Source organism: Colletotrichum godetiae (genome assembly GCF_030913485.1).
Source record: "Colletotrichum godetiae strain CBS 193.32 chromosome Unknown BDP55scaffold_93, whole genome shotgun sequence".
Classification (NCBI taxonomy): domain Eukaryota; kingdom Fungi; phylum Ascomycota; class Sordariomycetes; order Glomerellales; family Glomerellaceae; genus Colletotrichum; species Colletotrichum godetiae.
The window spans coordinates 22,131-39,879 of NW_026851341.1; the positions used below are offsets into that span (position 1 = coordinate 22,131).

At 53.1% G+C, this 17,749-nt stretch overlaps 5 protein-coding genes across 5 annotated transcripts; 4 read left to right on the forward strand and 1 right to left on the reverse strand.

Moving 5' to 3' along the window:
- Window positions 1-87: 87 nt before the first annotated feature.
- Window positions 88-5,520, forward strand: BDP55DRAFT_638739 (S1 RNA binding domain-containing protein; the record flags this gene model as incomplete). The annotated part of the gene is made up of 2 exons (XM_060573153.1): window positions 88-495; window positions 547-5,520. The coding sequence occupies 2 exons, from the start codon at window positions 88-90 to the stop codon at window positions 5,518-5,520; spliced, it is 5,382 nt and encodes a 1,793-aa protein (XP_060422172.1).
- Window positions 5,521-8,351: 2,831 nt separating this feature from the next.
- Window positions 8,352-10,144, forward strand: BDP55DRAFT_438568 (peroxidase). Its single transcript, XM_060567570.1, has 3 exons — window positions 8,352-9,163; window positions 9,231-9,647; window positions 9,720-10,144. The coding sequence occupies exons 1-3, from the start codon at window positions 8,585-8,587 to the stop codon at window positions 9,957-9,959; spliced, it is 1,236 nt and encodes a 411-aa protein (XP_060422173.1). The 5' UTR covers window positions 8,352-8,584; the 3' UTR covers window positions 9,960-10,144.
- Window positions 10,145-10,435: 291 nt separating this feature from the next.
- On the forward strand, window positions 10,436-11,263 carry BDP55DRAFT_685749 (hype protein). Its single transcript, XM_060576473.1, has one exon. The coding sequence runs from the start codon at window positions 10,678-10,680 to the stop codon at window positions 11,059-11,061; it is 384 nt and encodes a 127-aa protein (XP_060422174.1). The 5' UTR covers window positions 10,436-10,677; the 3' UTR covers window positions 11,062-11,263.
- Window positions 11,118-11,635, reverse strand: BDP55DRAFT_761698 (uncharacterized protein; the record flags this gene model as incomplete). The annotated part of the gene is made up of 1 exon (XM_060580875.1): window positions 11,118-11,635. The coding sequence occupies one exon, from the start codon at window positions 11,633-11,635 to the stop codon at window positions 11,222-11,224; it is 414 nt and encodes a 137-aa protein (XP_060422175.1). The 3' UTR covers window positions 11,118-11,221.
- Window positions 11,636-13,995: 2,360 nt separating this feature from the next.
- Window positions 13,996-17,598, forward strand: BDP55DRAFT_773990 (uncharacterized protein; the record flags this gene model as incomplete). Its single annotated transcript, XM_060581195.1, has 4 exons — window positions 13,996-14,289; window positions 14,363-14,708; window positions 16,248-16,953; window positions 17,091-17,598. The coding sequence occupies 4 exons, from the start codon at window positions 13,996-13,998 to the stop codon at window positions 17,596-17,598; spliced, it is 1,854 nt and encodes a 617-aa protein (XP_060422176.1).
- Between the last annotated feature and the right edge of the window lie 151 nt (window positions 17,599-17,749).

Genomic DNA, 17,749 nt, shown 5'->3' on the forward strand with positions numbered 1-17,749 from the left:
CTTTTTTTTTTCTTCCTCTCCGATCTCAATATCGAGTCCAGGACTGTTGCAAGTAATTGCAACTGACTTTTGGGCACAACCACAACAATGAGCTCTCTCAAGCGAAAGGATGCCCCTGGGGGTACTCCTCCATCGAAAGCGGCAAAGGCCTCCAAGGTGTCCCGGCCCTCGAAGCGCGATACTCCCACCAAGGAAAGGAAGGACAAGAAAACGACTGAGGATGCTCCCGCGCCCCGGGCTCCCGCAGTCTCAGCGCTGCTCAAGGACGACGAGCCTTTGTTCCCCCGTGGAGGCGGCAGCGTTCTTACGCCCCTCGAGCAGAAGCAGATCACCATGGAGGCGAAGGCAGACGCCGCAAAGGAAGAGGCCGAACTCTTCGACACGAATGTGAAGGGAAAGGCAAAGAAGGAGAAGAGGAGGAAAGCAAAGGATACCAAAGATATGAAGCCTGCAAGAGATGAGGATGCCGTCAAAATTGAAGGTCTCAACTTCAAGGTATGGCATTCATGCCCTCATTGCATCAAATGTAGCTAACACAGTGATTAGCGATTGGTGAAGGGCTCTCTGGTGCTCGGCCAGATTAGCACAATCGACCCGGTCGAACTAACGATCGCACTGCCGAACAATCTTACAGGACATGTGTCAATCGCTTCGATCTCGGACACAATCAACTCCAAGCTCGAGAAAGACGCCGCCGACGAAAGCGAAGACGAGGAGGAGGACGAAGACGACGAGGGCATTGACCTCAAGTCTATGTTCAAGGTCGGCCAGTATGTTCGCGCACATGTTCTGTCGACCGCAGACGAGTCCGGCACCGGGAAGCCCAAGCGCCGCATCGAACTTTCCCTTCGGCCCACCGACGCCAACACTGGCATCTCCAGTGACGAGGTTGTCGGGTACACAACGCTCATGGCGTCAGTCACCAGCGTCCAAGATCACGGTTACGAGATGGACTTGGGTATTGAGGGCGATCTGAAGGGTTTCCTCGCCAAAAAGGAAGTCGGCCCCGACATGGATGAGGCCAGCTTGCGACCAGGCGCGGTCTGCCTCTGTGTTGTGAAGAGCGTTACCGGCATTATCGTCCAACTGTCAACCGACCCTCTCAAGCTGGGCAACACCTCGCTTGTGGCTTCCACTGCTCCGACGATCAACTCTTTCCTGCCTGGTTCCCTCGCCGATGTTCTGCTCACCGAAGTGACCAGCCGAGGTCTGCAGGGCAAGCTCCTCGGGCACTTGCCGGTTACCGCCGACTTGATTCACTCAGGCGTTGGTCCCGAGGGTGTCGACTTGGAGGCCAAGTACAAAGTGGGCAACCGCGTTAAGGCGAGGATCATTTGCAACTTCCCGGCTGCGCGAGAGCCCAAGCTCGGTATGTCTCTGCTGCCGCACATCGTCTCTATGCAGCCGAAGTCATCCGGCAAAGGCAGCAGAGCCAAGGCTCCTCTTGACCTGCTTCCCATTGCTTCATTTGTGGAAAAGTGCACTGTACGCCATGTCGAGCCTGAGATCGGTCTCTATGTTGACACTGGCGTTCCTGGCATCTCCGGGTTTGTTCACATTTCTCGCGTGAAGGACGGCAAGGTCGATGCGCTGTACGAAAGCAGCGGCCCTCACAAGGTTGGCTCAACACATCGCGGCAGAGTCGTCGGCTACAGCCCTCTGGATGCCATGTTCTTGTTGTCATTTGAGCAGACTGTTCTTGACCAGCCTTTCATCCGTCTTGAGGATGTGCCCGTCGGAGAGGTCGTTACTGGTAAGATCGAGAAGGTCATTATTGGCGAGAACGGTGTTAGCGGCTTGATCGTGAAGTTGGCCGAAGGCATCAGTGGTTACGTGCATGAATCACATTTCGCCGACGTCAAACTCCAGCACCCCGAGAAGAAGTTCAGAGAAGGAGTTACCGTCAAGGCCAGAGTGCTCTCGGTGCGGCCGCGAAAGCGCCAGCTCCGCCTTACCCTGAAGAAAACTTTGGTCAACTCGGATGCGCCAATTATCAAGAACCTCGAAGAGGTTGAGGTGGGTCTGCAAACTCCGGGAACAATTACAGAAATCGGTTCCGCCGGTGCTCAGCTCGAGTTCTTTGGCGGTGTTAGAGGATTCCTGCCAGTGTCACAGATGAGCGAGGCCTACATCAAGGACCCTAGAGAGCACTTCCGTGCCGGCCAGGTCGTTAGCGTTCACGTCCTCAGCGTGACCCCCGAGGACCGCAGAATGATTGTTTCGTGCAAGGATCCTTCGGCTTTCGGTTTAGACAAGCAGGCTGCGCTCAAGGCACTGAAGATTGGCGACATCGTCTCTGCCAAGGTCAGCCAGAAGACTGAAGATGAGGTCTACGTTGATCTTGAGGAGAGTGGTCTCAAGGCCATCATCCGCACTGGTCACCTCTCAGACAAGTCTGCCAGCAAGACCCAGGCCGCTCTGAAGCGCATCAATGTCGGCAACACTCTTACGGAGCTGATGGTTTTGGACAAGAACGAGCTCAGACGTGCTGTTATCCTTACCCAGAAGCCTAGCTTCATTGAAGCCAGCAAGAACGGCACGCTTTTGACAAGCGTCGAGGATGCTATTGCCGGTGCTACCGCGCCTGCCTACGTCCGGGAGATTGGCCCTCACGCTGTTTACGTTCAGTTTGGTGGCAACGTCACCGCCATCCTCCCCAAGAGCAAGTTGCCAAAGGATGTGCAAGACAAGGAGGCATTCGGCATGCGCAAGTACCAGAGTATCGAGGTCCAGATTGTGTCCTCCAACCCTGAGCAGAACCGCATCATTGTTGCGCCAGCCTCGGCCGACAAGCCTGCTCCCACTGTATCCGAGTCCGCCGTAAACTCTGTCGACGACAGCATCAAGACACTCGACGACATCGCTCTCGGCACAACTCTCAACGCCCAGGTCATGTCCGTCAAGAACACGCAGCTGAACGTCAGAGTTGCCGACAACATTCAGGGCCGTATCGACGTGTCGCAGTTTTTCGACAAGTGGGAGGACATCACCAACCGCAAGAACCCTCTGCAGAAGGTAAAGGCGAACGAGATCATCCGCGTCCGCGCTATCGGCATTCACGACTCCAAGAACTACCGCTTCCTGCCTTTCTCCCACCGCTCCACACACTCCGTCATCGAGTTCTCCGCCAAGAAGAGCGACCTCGAGACTGAGGAGGTCGAACTCCTTGCCTACGACAAGATCAAGGTCGGCTCTTCTCACATCGCTTTTGTCAACAACCACGGCAAGAACTGCTTGTGGGTCAACATCTCACCCACTGTCCGCGGCAGAATCGGCATCATGGACGTTTCTGACGACCTCTCCCACGCTGGCAATCTCGAGAAGCACTTCCCCGTTGGCTCTGCTCTCAAGGTCCGTGTGGTCTCGGTCGATGCTGAGAAGGGACATTTGGACCTCTCAGCTCGATCATCCACCGGCTCTACTGAGGTCACTTGGGACTCCCTGAAGAAGAATGTGGCCCTCCCCGGCAGAGTGACCAAGGTTAACGACCGCTCCGTCATGATCAAGCTTAGTGAATCTGTTTCGGGACCAGTTCACTTGGTTGATCTCTGCGATAACTACGACGAAGCCAACACCCTCAAGTACAACAAAGGCGAAATTGTCCGCATCTCTGTGGTGGAGGTTGATAAGGGCGACAAGAGACTCAGACTGTCAACCAGACCCTCCCGCATTCTCAGCTCCACGTCGCCTGTCGCGGATCGCGAAATCACCAGAGTGTCCCAGATTGCCTCTGGAGACATTATTCGCGGTTTTGTGAAGAACGTGACTGACAAGGGTGTCTTTGTGCAACTCGGCGGCACCGTCTCTGCCTTGGTCAAGATTGGTAACTTGTCTGATCGTTACATCAAGGACTGGAGAGGCGCCTTCCAAGTTGACCAACTAGTCAAGGGCCGAGTGATCAACGTCGACGCCGCTACCAGCCAGGTCGAGCTTAGCCTCAAGGCCTCCGTGGTTGAGAACGACTACACGCCCCCCGTGACGTACAAGGATGTTAAGGAGGGACAGATCGTGACCGGAAAGGTCCGCAAGGTCGAGGAGTTTGGTGCATTCATCGTAGTCGACAACTCCCTCAACGTCAGTGGCCTGTGCCATCGCAGTCAGATGGCCGAGAAGCCCGTTGAGGATGCCCGCAAGCTCTACAACGAGGGCGATGTGGTCAAGGCCAAGATTCTCTCAGTGGACGATGAGAGGAGGCGTATCACATTTGGCCTCAAGCCTAGCTACTTCGATGAGGACAGTGATATGGAAGACGCCGATGGAGGTGCGGATCTTGAGAGTGATGAGGACTCTGACATTGAAATGGGAGACGGCGGCGCTCAACTCACCATTAGTGGCACCGACAACCTCGAGGAGTCTGACGAGGAAGACGAAGAGTACGAAGACGGTGACGAGGATGAGGATGAGGACAGCGACGTGGAAATGGACGAAGACGCGACAGCTAGCAAGGGTCTCACCTCTGGCAAGTACGACTGGACTGGCGATGCGTTTGACGATTCAGAAAACGAGTCAAAGGCCAAGTCGAAGAAGTCAAAGAAGACCGAAAAGAAGGAGGAGAAGAAGAAGGGTGGCGAGATCCAGATTGATCGTACAGGCGATCTTGACGCCCACGGACCGCAAACCGCCACCGACTACGAGCGTCTCCTGTTGGGTCAGCCCGACTCATCCCAACTATGGATTGAGTACATGGCTCTGCAGATGAAGGTTAGCGAGCTGTCCAAGGCCCGCGAGACTGCCGAGCGCGCCATCAAGACGATCAACATTCGAGAACAGACCGAGAAGCTCAACGTCTGGATCGCCTACCTCAACTTGGAGGTTGCCTACGGCACCAAGGCTTCCACCGAGGAAGTCTTCAAGCGCGCCTGCCAGTACAACGACGAGCAGGAGGTTCACGAGCGTCTGGCCAGTATTTACATCCAGTCCGGAAAGCTCAAGGTAAGCATTCTCAGTACTCCGTGGAACTCAAACGTTACTAACGCATCCATACAGCAAGCGGATGATGTCTTCCAGTCACTAGTCGCCAAGTTCAAGTCAAAGTCACCAAAGGTATGGGAGAACTACGCCCACTTCCTCCACGTGACGATGAACGAGCCCGACCGCGCGCGCGCCCTCCTGCCCCGCGCGACCCAAGCCCTGGAGGAGCGTCACACAGCGCAGCTGATGGCCTCCTTTGGTGCCCTCGAGTTCAAGTCGCCCAACGGCGATGCCGAGCGCGGCCGCACGACGTTCGAGACGATCCTCGCTACGTGGCCGAAGCGGTTTGATCTGTGGAACCAGCTGGCGGATCTCGAGGTCGCGGCCGCCGAGCCGGACACCACGGCGATCCGGGACGTGTTTGAGCGGGGTACCAAGGCCAAGGGCCTGAAGCCCAAGAAGGCGATGAAGTGGTTCAAGAGGTGGGCCGATTGGGAGGAGAAGATCAGCCCCAAGGGTCGGGATAAGGTGATGGCCAAGGCTCAGGAGTGGGTTGCCGCGGCGAAGGCCAAGAAGGGCGCTGCTGCTGAGGAGGACGATGAGGAGTAAGCAAGATTTTCGGGAATCGTCGAATCAGAAAAAGGAAAAGTTTTGGGTGGTAATGAAAAAATCTTTGCATGGGGGGTCCAACTCATCGACCTCCCCTTGTTTGTACTTGGGCTAGACTGAGCAGCTCTTTTTTTTCTATGTGTCAATAACAGTACGAATGGGATAATACGAGTATTTCCTGACCTGGCCTGACCTGACCTTAAAGGTGCCAACCCAACATTGCACGTACGGCCCAGCCTGCTAGGCTCCTGGCACCGGAGCTGACCGTCACCTGTAACTCACCTACTTCGGCATCGGCCAAGTTCAGCCTAGTTTCATGGGTTGGGTGAAGGAGGCATGCGATTGCCCATGATCGACGCCGGGGTTGAGAGTGTTTCTACTTCATTTCCCAAATGCCGATGAGTGCAACCCAAAAGAAAATTTCCAAGTCCAGAAGTCTAATGTGACTCGAAACTTCCCAGTCACTATTCGTAAACGAGTTTGCCTTCTGTCCCCAAGTCACAAGTGTCAACTGTCTGTCAAGAGACTTTTAGACAGCTGAAATCATTCTCTGAAACGAGTTAGAAAGATCAATAGTAGCGGGCTTGGCAGTGAGGAAAGGGGGGGTTAGTTGGTCTTCATACGTAGTAGTCCGGCGACACGGCATTTCGAGGTGCGTTGGGACACTGCAGCCAAGCCAATGCATCCCAATAACCAGGTTCAGCAGAGCATCTCAGTATATGTAGCACTCTGCAGGCTTCTTTCTTTGGACCAAGAAAGTAAGCTTATCTCACGCAAGTAGCTGGCGACCAAAGGGAAGACGTGAGCGAATGAGTTCAAGGAAGGGCTGTGACTCAAGATGAGTGAGTGACCTCGCCTTAGGTAATGAGATGAAGCAAAGGTCAGCAGCAAACGGTGCGGCTGGGTTGCCGTGCGCCACAGCTGAAAATAGGTCAAGCCCGATTTGGACACATATTTCCGCATGGTTGAGTCGGTCTCCTTTCAAGCTGACCAAACGCTGCGGAGCAATTCTTACTTTTCCCCTCTGCCATGATGACTCTTCTGATGAACCTGGTCCAGATCTCATCCATCCGAACAACTCAGAATCCCACGGGTTCGCATGAATGTCGAATTTCATCGCTACTGCGTTTGAGAGATCCTTCGTAAACGAATCCTCCCAGACGGAACACGTCTCTCTTACATCTGGTTGGATCGAGGTGAAAACAAACTCGAGACCGGGTCGGCATAGAAACGAACGCCAGTCAAACGAGCTAACCTTGAGCCAGCAGCGGTACCTGCGTCGACAGGGCTCGCAGTACGGAGTAGGGATATGGAGGCTCGTCCGAAGTCGTGCTCAATCCTCCACAGGACCGCAGCAAAGGTTGAACAAGAATGAGCACCGTGCTACGGAAGCTTCTGCGCTGGAAGGATGGAGGAATGGAGGCTGCGATTTCCTCGTGGCGTGGGTCGCACCAGGCCAACAACTCGAGCGAGAGAGGAAGAAACACAGACTCTCCGGTGCCCTCTTCTGCTCAGTGCTCAATATCTCTCTCAACCAGCCAGTTAGGGGGAGGGGAATTGAGCATATAACGATGGGCCACGTGCAGATGCTCGTATATGTACGGAAGTGACATTTTCATCCGAGCGGACCCACCGATCAACATCGGATACCGCATCTTTCTTCAAGGCCCTCGTCCCAATCAGGAGAAAGGTAAAGGTAAGAATGGACGACTGCAGACCGACCTGCCAGCCGTGCCAGCGCATTTGCGGCGCTCAATAGCGTCAGACGGGATGGCGAGAGAAGGGATGGGTGAGCGAGACGACAACACCGAGCGGCTTTTGGGAAATAAAGTCCAACAAGCTGTTGATCTTGGCTCAGCGGACGGCGCCACGCGAGTCGCGACGCACCGCCCATCGCAGCCTAGGCAACGGCCTCTCGGGTCTGTCCAACTGTCTTGCCTAGCTTATTCCTGTTTAGTCTGACGGCTTCACAAACAACCTTCTTTCTCTTCAAGCCTCTTGTTTCCATCTAGCTCTTCCAGAGTATGGAGGGACCCCTTTTGCCCTGGCGATCTAGCTCTGTCTTTCTGTTTTGGCGCCGTATACCAACCCAAGAAGCTTAAACGCTCACCATCCAATCCCACGCCGTCGTTCTTGGCGTGGCGTTTCTCATTGTGCCTAGTGGTATACGATACGAGGGTTCGACCCCTGTCACCGGCGACTCTGCGCACCGTGACACGGCCGGTGGAAGCGGGGATCACGGACTTCACACGTCGGGGTGGGGCGCATCTGCATGCCACATGTATGCGAGTCTATTGTTAGAGCCGGCTTAGCGTGCATGTACAGCTCCGGCGCATGAGTGCCCTTATCCAGACCTCTGGTTCCCTCCCCTGGTCGACCGTCAGACCGAGCCGCTTTCTTCGGCGAATGATCTTTTAGGAATATCTGCTGATGCCAGGGCGGACGGTGCGGTGGGTGATCACTGATGGGCCGCCGGGGCCCAAGGCTAGCCTAACGAAGGATAGGCATCGTGTTTCTTGTTCCTTCGTTGTGGCCGTCTCCAAGTCCGGGGTGGCATGCTTTCTCTTCCCTCGAACCTCCTTCCAAAGGGCTGAGTGATACGCGCCACGGAGCCAAGCTGGCACGGCAGGTTTTCTTGAGAGTTGACAATACCCGGGATCCGAGGAATCGAGCTACTCGTGTCGTGAGATCTGACTAGAGTTTTCGGTGTCTGTTTAGACTCAGGCACCAGAGGGCTTGTCCCGAAGGAGCCATGCACGCTAAGAAGGAGGGCCCTCTTTTGGAGAGAGTAAACGTCCGAGAGCCTCGTGGAAGAAAGCTGGACAAGCCTGGTTCTGGATGACCATGTCGTGATGGATGGTTCTTTGCCAACGACACCAAGATGATATAAGGCTATGATGTCCGGCTTCCTCCTCCAGTGTCATTTCCTCTTCATCGGGTCATCTCCTCTCTCTCCCTTTCCCTTCTTTCCAACGACCATCAGTGTCATTGCCATTCGCTATTTCGACTTTACCCTCTTCTTCTAATTCAACACACTCGCTTTTGTCGATATACAGCTATCATCATGCACATCACATCCGTCCTCGCCACCTCCCTGGCCCTGGTCTCCCTCCCAGGAACCATGGGCTACCCAGGCATGGGCGAGCAAATGGCCGAAATCATGTCCCGCAAAACCGACGCCGGCGACTCCACCGAGCTCCTCGGCGACCTCGTCACCCTCAAGGACAAGGACCTCACCCCCGTCGGCAAGGACATCAAGAAGATGCTCCAGGGCAAAGGCGACCCGGAATCTAACGACCGCTACAGCAAGGTCCCCGATCTCACCTCGGACAAGTGCAAGAAGGATACCTGCTGCGTCTGGCGCTACGTTGCCGACGACATGTACCAGTTCATGGCCGGTAAGTCGGGCCGCTGCACGGGTCTGGCCCGCGCCGCTGTCCGTCTTGGATTCCACGATGCCGGGACGTGGTCCAAGGCTACAGCGTCCCAGGGCGGCGGTGCTGACGGCAGCATTCTGCTTGCCCCCGGCGAGATTGACCGTTTCGAGAACCGCGGTCTGCAGGAGATTGCTGTCAAGTTCCAGGAGCTGTATGGCAAGTACAAGTCTATGGGCTGGGACATTGGCATGGGTGATTTCATCCAGGTACGTTTCACTATCCTGATCAAAACCATACTCACTTTCGACCTTTGCTGACTACTTAAACAAATAGATGGGCGCCAACGTCGCAACAGTAGTCTGCCCCCTCGGCCCCCGCATCAAGTCCTACGTCGGCCGCAAAGACAGCGCCAACGGTTCCCCCGGCGGTCTCCTCCCGAGCCCTTTCCAGCCGGCCGACCAGCTCATCCAGCTCTTCCGCGACAAGACCATCGGCCCGCACGGCCTCGTCGCCCTGCTCGGCGCGCACACCACCAGCCAGCAAAACTTTGTCAACACCACCCGCGCCGGCGACCCCCAGGACAGCACGCCAGGCGTCTGGGACGTGCTCTACTACAAGGAGACGCTCAGCTCCAACTCGCCGCCTCGCGTCTTCAAGTTCCCCAGTGACATTGCAATCTCCCAGCACCCCGAGACGGCCAAGGAGTTCAAGGAGTTTGCTGGCCCTGGCGGACAGAACCACTGGAACGAGGTAAGCTGATTCACCCGATGAGTTGCGCGCTGAGACCATGATTCAGGTTGCTAACGTGTGTTTGCTCAACAGGACTACGCTCGTGAATACATCCGCCTCTCCCTCCTGGGCGTCAACAACATCAACCAGCTCACCGAGTGCACCAAGGTCCTGCCCCCTGCTGTGAACGGCTTTCGCGCCGTCGATCAGTTCAAGCTCGACAAGTGGCTCAACAGCGTCGGCAACAAGGGTGCTGCTAAAAAGGTTGCTGAGGATCTCCAGAAGGGCGAGCCCGCTTCTGTTGAGGTTCCCCCTGTCAACAACCGCAACTAAGTGTTTGTAAGTAATGGCGTTGATATAGATCGGGATCGCGAGGTTACTATGGGTGTTGTACAATACCGGATCCGGAGTTTTGGAAACAGATCCCTAAGTGGCCGATTGTACAAACCGAGTGTCGTCACATGTAGTTGACGGCCTCACATATCATATAATAATTCAATTACAACCGTATTTACAGCATGCCATTATCAAGAAATGCGAAAATATTTGATTGCGAGATTCTTTGCCGAAGATCTGCATCAACCACTGATTCGGATCACGGATGACGGAATGCCTGCAAAGCTTATTGCTTGAGCGACTCGTGGCAGAGCAGTGACCACCGTGCATGTGTCTTTCAGCTTGAGGAGGCATCAAGCAAGAGGAACTTGTTGAATGTCAGTCTCAGTAATGTGAGTCTAAGTTATGTTTTAGAGCGTTATGGTTCTGCGCCCCGAAAATTCTCTCTAACTGCGTATCGACAACCTGTGGTGGGTTCTCGGACCTGAAAGTGTTCGGACCGAGAACACGCTGGACTCTCGAGCGTACTGTGTGACATCGACGTTGTTTTAAACTTTCAACGCTGTCCTAAAGACAACTCTCACCCCGCCTACTTAGTGTTTGACAGAAATCGACAAAGTCTTCCTTAGAGCTCAACGTCGCATATGTTATGATCCAAAATACGCCCTAGACAAAGTCCCACCTGGCCCACCTGTCCTTCATCCACCAACCAAATATGGACTATCGCTTAATTCTCTTCCTCTACCGCAAAAAGGACATCACACACGCAGAATTCAGAGACCACTACGAATACATACACATACCCCTCACGCGAGAGCTCACCGGCTCCCGCTTCCCCTCCTTGCACTCGAGGCGGTACATTGAGCGATCGCCAAACGATGAGCCGACCGTTCTCATCGGGAAAAGCACCGGAGAAGAGCCCGATGCTGTGGTGGAGATTGGTTTCAAGGACGAGGAGGCGGCGCAGGCCTTCTTTGATGTGACCAACTCTGGAGAGGTTGAGGAGAGATTGCGGAAGGACAATGCGCAGTTTTTGGACTGGGAGAGGCTGAAGATTATGAGGATCGGGAACGCTTTTGAGACACGTAGGGAAGATTGAGGCGTTGAAGGGCCATTGGCGAGATAACTCGGTACATTTTGTTTGCCTTCATGTTAACAGTAGCGATTGCAAATGTGGCCCAAGGTGGTGGTGCAAGATTTGCGCCATGCCTCAACTCTCATGGAGGTCTTTTGAAGTAAGAGACTGACTTACATGATTTCTAAATGTATATACCAGGCCAAAGCATATGCGGTTCAGCATACTGGTCGACGTTCGAAGCCATGCTAAGGATATCTTGAACCGACAGATCGGCAGGGTCTGCAAATTCCACCTCAACATCCATGCTCAATGGCGTATAATTGACGTGTGCCCCGGGTCTCAGTGAACCGGGTTCGGTCGAAGCCTCTAAGTTACGCCCAATCTCGTTCCCTGTTGAACTTGTATTCATTCCCGTTGCTTGCAAGATATCGTCCAACTTAACTATGACTTTTCGCACAACGTCCACAGCCTTTGCTGCCACCACCATGCCCTCAGCAAAGTCTTCAAGAACGACAATGGACAACTCAATACTTTCTCTTGCGGGAGATGCTGACTCGACTGGGTCCGACGCGAGGACGAATCCCACCAGTGTCATTGTTGAATTTCACTGCCATTGAAAGGCCTCATGCCAGCCTGTCATTGTTGATGAAGATGTTACAACCTGATGCAACATGATCGTGGCAGCCATAGCATGCTGAGCACATCTTAGAGCCATCTGCTCCACGAGGGGCAACACTGGGGCTGTGCTGAAAGTAATGAAAGGACGGTAAAGAGTGACACAAATATTATGGTAAGTCAACTCCAACAACAGACGCTGCCTCTCGAGCCACAGAGGTGAATGGGTCAGAGTCAAGAGCCGCCGGGATTGTCGAGAGTCCGCAGCCGCTGCCTACTCGCTGAACCTGCAGTTCCTCAGGTACCCCGGCTGCCCAGTCTTCGAGTAACCTTACAGCTGACTTCACCGTCTCCTCATGATCGGCTGACATGCTCAGTTGACTAAGTACTCTAGACACGGCGGACTCGCCTGTCTGAATCTTATATAAATGAGCGTACGCAGCACGCGCAACACAAAAGAGTCTTGCATGCTCGCGATGAAACGTCAACCAGCTCAAGTTGTTTCCAAGAGCAGACAGATCGGACCCCGCTTCGGCAGCAACGCTCAGGTCGTCGTCCGGCAAATCGGTAAGTGCCGGCTCTTGACAAAAGAAAAGGGGCGGCCGTATTTGATTCCAATCTTGCTGTCCAAGATATATAGAACCCACCAAAGACGTCTCCTCACCTGGCGGTCGCGATCCGACAGATATTCATGAGGGGCCAGATGAAGACACAGCATGTACGCTGTACGAACAGCCGCTGAACAGGCGCTATCTGACATATTGTGAAAGGTTGCTGAGCAAAGGTAGACGGCGCTCAGTAATTGACACTGCAACGTGCACAAGGTCTAATTTTCCAACTCGTAGGCCAAGAGTTGCTGAGAGCGGATATAATACAGCCGACCGGCAATCGTATCATCCGCGGGATCAGGCGAGAACCTTCGCCGCAAGGCTGGTTGTGAAGAAAATCCCATTTGAATACAGATGGTGAGCACTATATCGAACGATCGCGGAAGGTTGCCTAGTGCTGGTGCTGCCTTGCGTCGAGCATAGAGACCGATAGTACCGTCTAAACTCGAGTTCGTCAAGGATTGGGAACACGGAGGTATGGTAAGAGTGCCAGTACATGTCCAGAAAGAACTCTTCCTGCATTGGGAGCAGGTAATTACTCGCGCCATGAGATGGTAATTCGCCACGGACTATGATGTCTGGACCTTGAATCCTTTGGGGTTCGTCTAGAAGATTGTTTGAAGAGTTGGGATTGAGCATCTCTGCGGGCAAACACGGCCGGTCTAGCTTGGAAGACATGAAGTTTGAGACGCGCCCAATGAAGTGTAAAAGAGATCACACCCCGTACCACGTCTCATTACCCGAAGTACCAGCAGGTATGCAAATTCCGTCCGGACAATTCTGTCGACTTTGAGTGGGCGCTGGGGTCTCTCGTAACGATGCTTCCGCGGTAGGTTGTCTGTGTGTGTCGTCATCAGCGTGCGAGCTCCGGATATTGGAGCCGTTCTTCAAGTTCTAGAACCTTGGCCCTGAGGCGCTCGGTTTCTCGGAACGCCTCGGATGGTGACATCTGTCTGATTGCAGCATTGCTACAACTTTTGCCACGAGCATCGCAGTTAGAGCATGGAACGTGGCTGTCACACTTGATGCGGTGCAACCGACATGCATCGCAAGCTCTCACTGCTTGGACTCTTTTCTTACGTGGCCGGAGTACTCCGGAACGCATTTCGATTGTCGGGGCGTTGTTGCTCAAAGATGCGTTGGCTGACATGACAAGGTGGACGATATAGCAGTACACGATGAGGGTGCTGCTGCGGTGATGTTGCGGTGATGCTGACGAGAGACGTCGAATCCTGCTAGCCTGTAAGCCAGACAGCTCTACCAAGATTCGGAGTGCTTGAAAGAACTACTTGTGGACGGATGGACTCTTCGTCGAAACACCGCTGACATACCAGCACAGTAATCCAAAGGCAATCCCGGAGTTGAATGCTCTTGACTCCGTGGGTTGGGATACCCGCCATTAAGTAACAACAGACCTTAGCTGGGCATATGATCACCACAGCCTGACCTTTTACTAATCAACACAGGATCAGGACTTCGATAGAGAAACACATCGCCCCCATCTGGAACTTCACCGGAGGTCTCCGCATGATCCGATCCAATGGATGAGGACTACATGTAGGCGCATTTGTTATGGAAATGGCCAACATTGTTGGGCCGTCAGCTTAAAAGTCGAAAATCTCTGCCACTTCAATGTCTCTTGAGGACTATCTTTGTTAACCACATTGCATTAGTCCTTCACCGTCCTACTTCAGATTTCTCAGTATCAACTCCAACTCGTTTGATCATAGCCATGGAATCTGCTGCGCCTCTTCGAGCCGACCTCTACTACGCTCCACCCATTCCAACCAGCGAACTTCTACCGGACGGCTCTGTTGGAATGTGGCAGCCTACCGTCGTAACTCTGATCTCCGGGCCTTCGGAGGCCGCACTGATCGACACTTTGTTCACTTCGACTCAAGCTGTCTCGCTTGGTGACTGGATTGAAGAGACCCTCAATGGCAGGACCTTGACAACCATGTATACATCACTCACGGTCACGGAGATCACTGGTTCAGTGTTCCATACCTTGTCAGCCGATTTCCGGGTGTGTCAAGCTTGTATCAACCCAGGCTTCGATCGACCACATGTCAACTCAACTGACGCCTGCCTACCGCAAGTTTTGGGGCGATCTATTCCCCGGACAAATCGACGAAGACTCCTCTAAGATCTTGGAATATCCCCTAGAAAACAACACTTTGACAGTCGAAGGCCACAATTTGAAGGCTGCCAACGTCGGGCACACCGACACCGACTGCACTACTTTCCTGTACGTGCCAGCGTTGAACTTGTCGGTTGCTGGCGATATTGTGTATAACGACGTGCACATGCGGATGACCGAATCGCCTTCGCAGTCAGCTCGAGATGATTGGATTAAAGCTCTGGATACACTTGAGTCGTATAATCCATCCATTGTTATTGGGTCTCATCACCGTCTTGGTGGCGTCGATGGTTCGTTCAACATTGGTGAGTCGAGAGAGTATATCAAAACCTTTAGCAAGGGGTGGGAGAGTCAGCCACTGCCGAACAGCTCTACGAGAAGATGCTGGAGGCGTATCCCAACCGAATTGGAAAACTTGTATTGTGGATGGGTTGCAAAGCCCTCTTGGTAACTTGATAAGAGGTGGTACGGCGCACATTCGGTATGGCATCAACTTTCGGCACAATGCTGGAAGGATGGGCTGGGATTCAAGACAGAGATATTTCATCGGTATATAGCCAAAATGTGAATGGCAGTCAATCTCGCGTAGTTGAATCGACAACCTGAAAGATTTCCCACCTCCTGAATACGTTGAAGCTAGATGGATATAGTGATAAAGGGTCCAGGGATCTGAGGCTTGCTCCTATCAAAAGCCCTGTTCAATACGGGCATTAGGTAACTTTCTACCAGTGAAGACATAAAGTTAGAATGGCAGTCGCTTTTCGAGTTTAAGTATAATATTTCCCTCCCGCCTATGTGGCCATGGGCAGTAGCATTAATAGTGCTCTACCAGAAATACGCGTAAATTAGATCGCGCCGTATTGAGCCAGACCTTCTTGGATCCTACAGGATTGCGCGCAGACATCGCACAGCCTCTAATAAAGGCTGGCTTCACAGGACCAAAGCTTAAAGGAACCTACTAGGAACTAAATGTAAATGAGTTGTCATCAGTGGACTAGATCATATTTGCGCGCATTTTCTTAACAGTCTTCGATTCCCTTGATCTGCACGATCAAAGTCTGGATAAGGCCTAGCTTCGCGTGGCGTCAGAGCTAGCCACAATCAACCAAAAAGAAATACGCGTAAATCTACTCTATCATCCATGAGATAGCAGAATACTTTCTTGATATGTATAAAAAACAAAAGGCTATGAGCAACTACTACGGACAAAGGCCGTACCAAGACGAAATTCAAGACGACATTACAGTCTTTAGCTTATGAGACCAGTGCGCGGATCTTAACCTGATTGATGGCTGTGTTTGCTCATGATGATCCTACTTTACAACATCGGAGATGGCAGTGAAGGCACTAGAAATCCTCCTATGACATATAAATGGCATGTTGAGAATAGACAGAGAGTTGTTTCTTCGTCTATTCGTGCAGAAAAGACCTCATGCACTCCACTACAAACAGCACTTCATCTTGTCAAAATCTCTCAGATCAATATTTCTCAAACTCATCACGATGCTTTTCCAACAATCCTCAAAGTCAAAGGGCGCATGGACTACCTCACTTCTACAGTTAATGCTGCTCAACGGTGTGCAGGGACAACAATCGGTAGCAATCAATGGCACTCAAGGCCTATCCGGCTTTCCTGCAGTCCGCAGCCCTTCCCCAAACAACGCATCCTGGTCATCCCCGGCTGATATCTATCTAGTGTGACGCCCTTGTTGCCGCCAATCTTTCTCACGCCGTACACTTCCCGTCTTCTCCCCTTTACCAATCTCTCGTTCAAAACGGCTCCTACGCTATCGCAACCCGCAAACAACCTTGGTGCTTCGTTCTTCCAAGCACTGTCACCTAAGTTTCCGAAACTCTCATTGCTCTTCGCTCTGTCGGGAATGGTGCCGGAGACTGGCACGTGGCCATCCGCAGAGGTGGGCACGGGGGTGATAACCAGAACAACATTGCCGAAGGTGTGACAATCGACTTGACGCACCTCAACACCACCATGTACGATGCAGCTACGAACGTCGCAAGCGTCGGAACCGGGGCACGATGGGGATCTGTGTATGCCGCGTTAGAAAAAGACGGAGTCACGGTCACGGGCGGAAGGGAAGCTGTCGTGGGTGTCGACGGACTCCTTCTCGGCGGTGGCATCTCATGGTACACGGCGCGGACGGGCTTCGCCTGCGATAGCGTCGTCAACTACGAGGTGGTACTGGCGAGCGGCGAGATTGTGAACGCCAACGTGTCTGCTAATTCGGACCTGTGGCGGGCGCTGAAGGGAGGCAGCAGCAACTTTGGCATCGTCACTAGGTTTGATCTTCAAGCGTTTCCGGCAGAGAATCTCCAAGTGGAGACGAAGACCTTCGGCCGAGAGCACTCTGACGACACCGTTAATGTAGTCGCCGGATTCGCCGATCTGGATAGATCGTTTGATGACAACGCGGTGCTCTTTGTCGTCACCTACGATCCAGAGACCGAAGACAGCATTATGAGGGTGACTAAGGTCAATACCAAGAACAAGGCCAACAGTACGGCATTCGATGCCTTCAACCGTATCCCGACGTCAGCTCCGAGCATAAAGAAGTCGATGACGCTTGTGGAAGCTGCCAATAGTACTGCGCTGTCGGGCAAAAATCGGCAAGTTGACCGAGGACGTATCACCCCAGAGAAGTTCGAAAGTAGCTAATATTTCTTTCTAGAAATGCTGGAGCTGGAGCCTTGACCGCAGTCAATGATCCAAGGGTCTTGAGGTATTGCATCGAACAGCATGATGGCCTCGTCGCAGACATGAAGGCAATGCTCGGGCCAAAGAACTTCGCCACGATCCTCGATTTCCAGCCGATCCCGTCGTACTTCGCAGACATTGGCTTGCAGAAAGGGGGCAACATGCTTGGACTCGAGCGAGACTCGCGCAACAAGGTTCTTTTCGTTATGGGGGTAACTCTACTAGGATCGAAAAGCGAGGAGCTCTACCCCCGAGTTTACCAGCAGGTCGCAGCCGTGAATAAGAGGATTGAAGACTTCTCAAAGTCTGTTGGGAGCGACGCTGAGTTCAGGTACCTTCCCTATGCGGACTCGAGACAAAACGCAATTGGAAGTTATGGAGCAGCTAATGTGGAGCACATCCGAAGAGTTGCGGAGGAGTATGACCCGGACAGCTTCTTTCAGCACAGAGTTCCAGGTGGCTTCAAGATCAGCCGAGTGTAATCGGAGTGGATTGTATCACGCAGAGGCCCGAAGACATAGATCGGATCGCTCATTGTATTCTTTGTTTTCTTATGCTATTCTTTCGGAAGTTATGTCCTTAGATTTGTATTTTAAAATGGGTTTCGGTCGCTCGTAAAATCAAATGCGTGAA

What these genes read in the sequence shown, in the direction of transcription:
- BDP55DRAFT_438568 (XM_060567570.1), top strand. Translation starts at nt 8,585, where the DNA reads ATGCACATCACATCCGTCCTCGCCACCTCCCTGGCCCTGGTCTCCCTC. An exon ending in GCATGGGTGATTTCATCCAG is followed by an intron (nt 9,164 to 9,230) that starts GTACGTTTCACT and finishes TTAAACAAATAG; the next exon opens with ATGGGCGCCAACGTCGCAAC. An exon ending in GACAGAACCACTGGAACGAG is followed by an intron (nt 9,648 to 9,719) that starts GTAAGCTGATTC and finishes TTTGCTCAACAG; the next exon opens with GACTACGCTCGTGAATACAT.
- BDP55DRAFT_685749 (XM_060576473.1), top strand. Translation starts at nt 10,678, where the DNA reads ATGGACTATCGCTTAATTCTCTTCCTCTACCGCAAAAAGGACATCACA.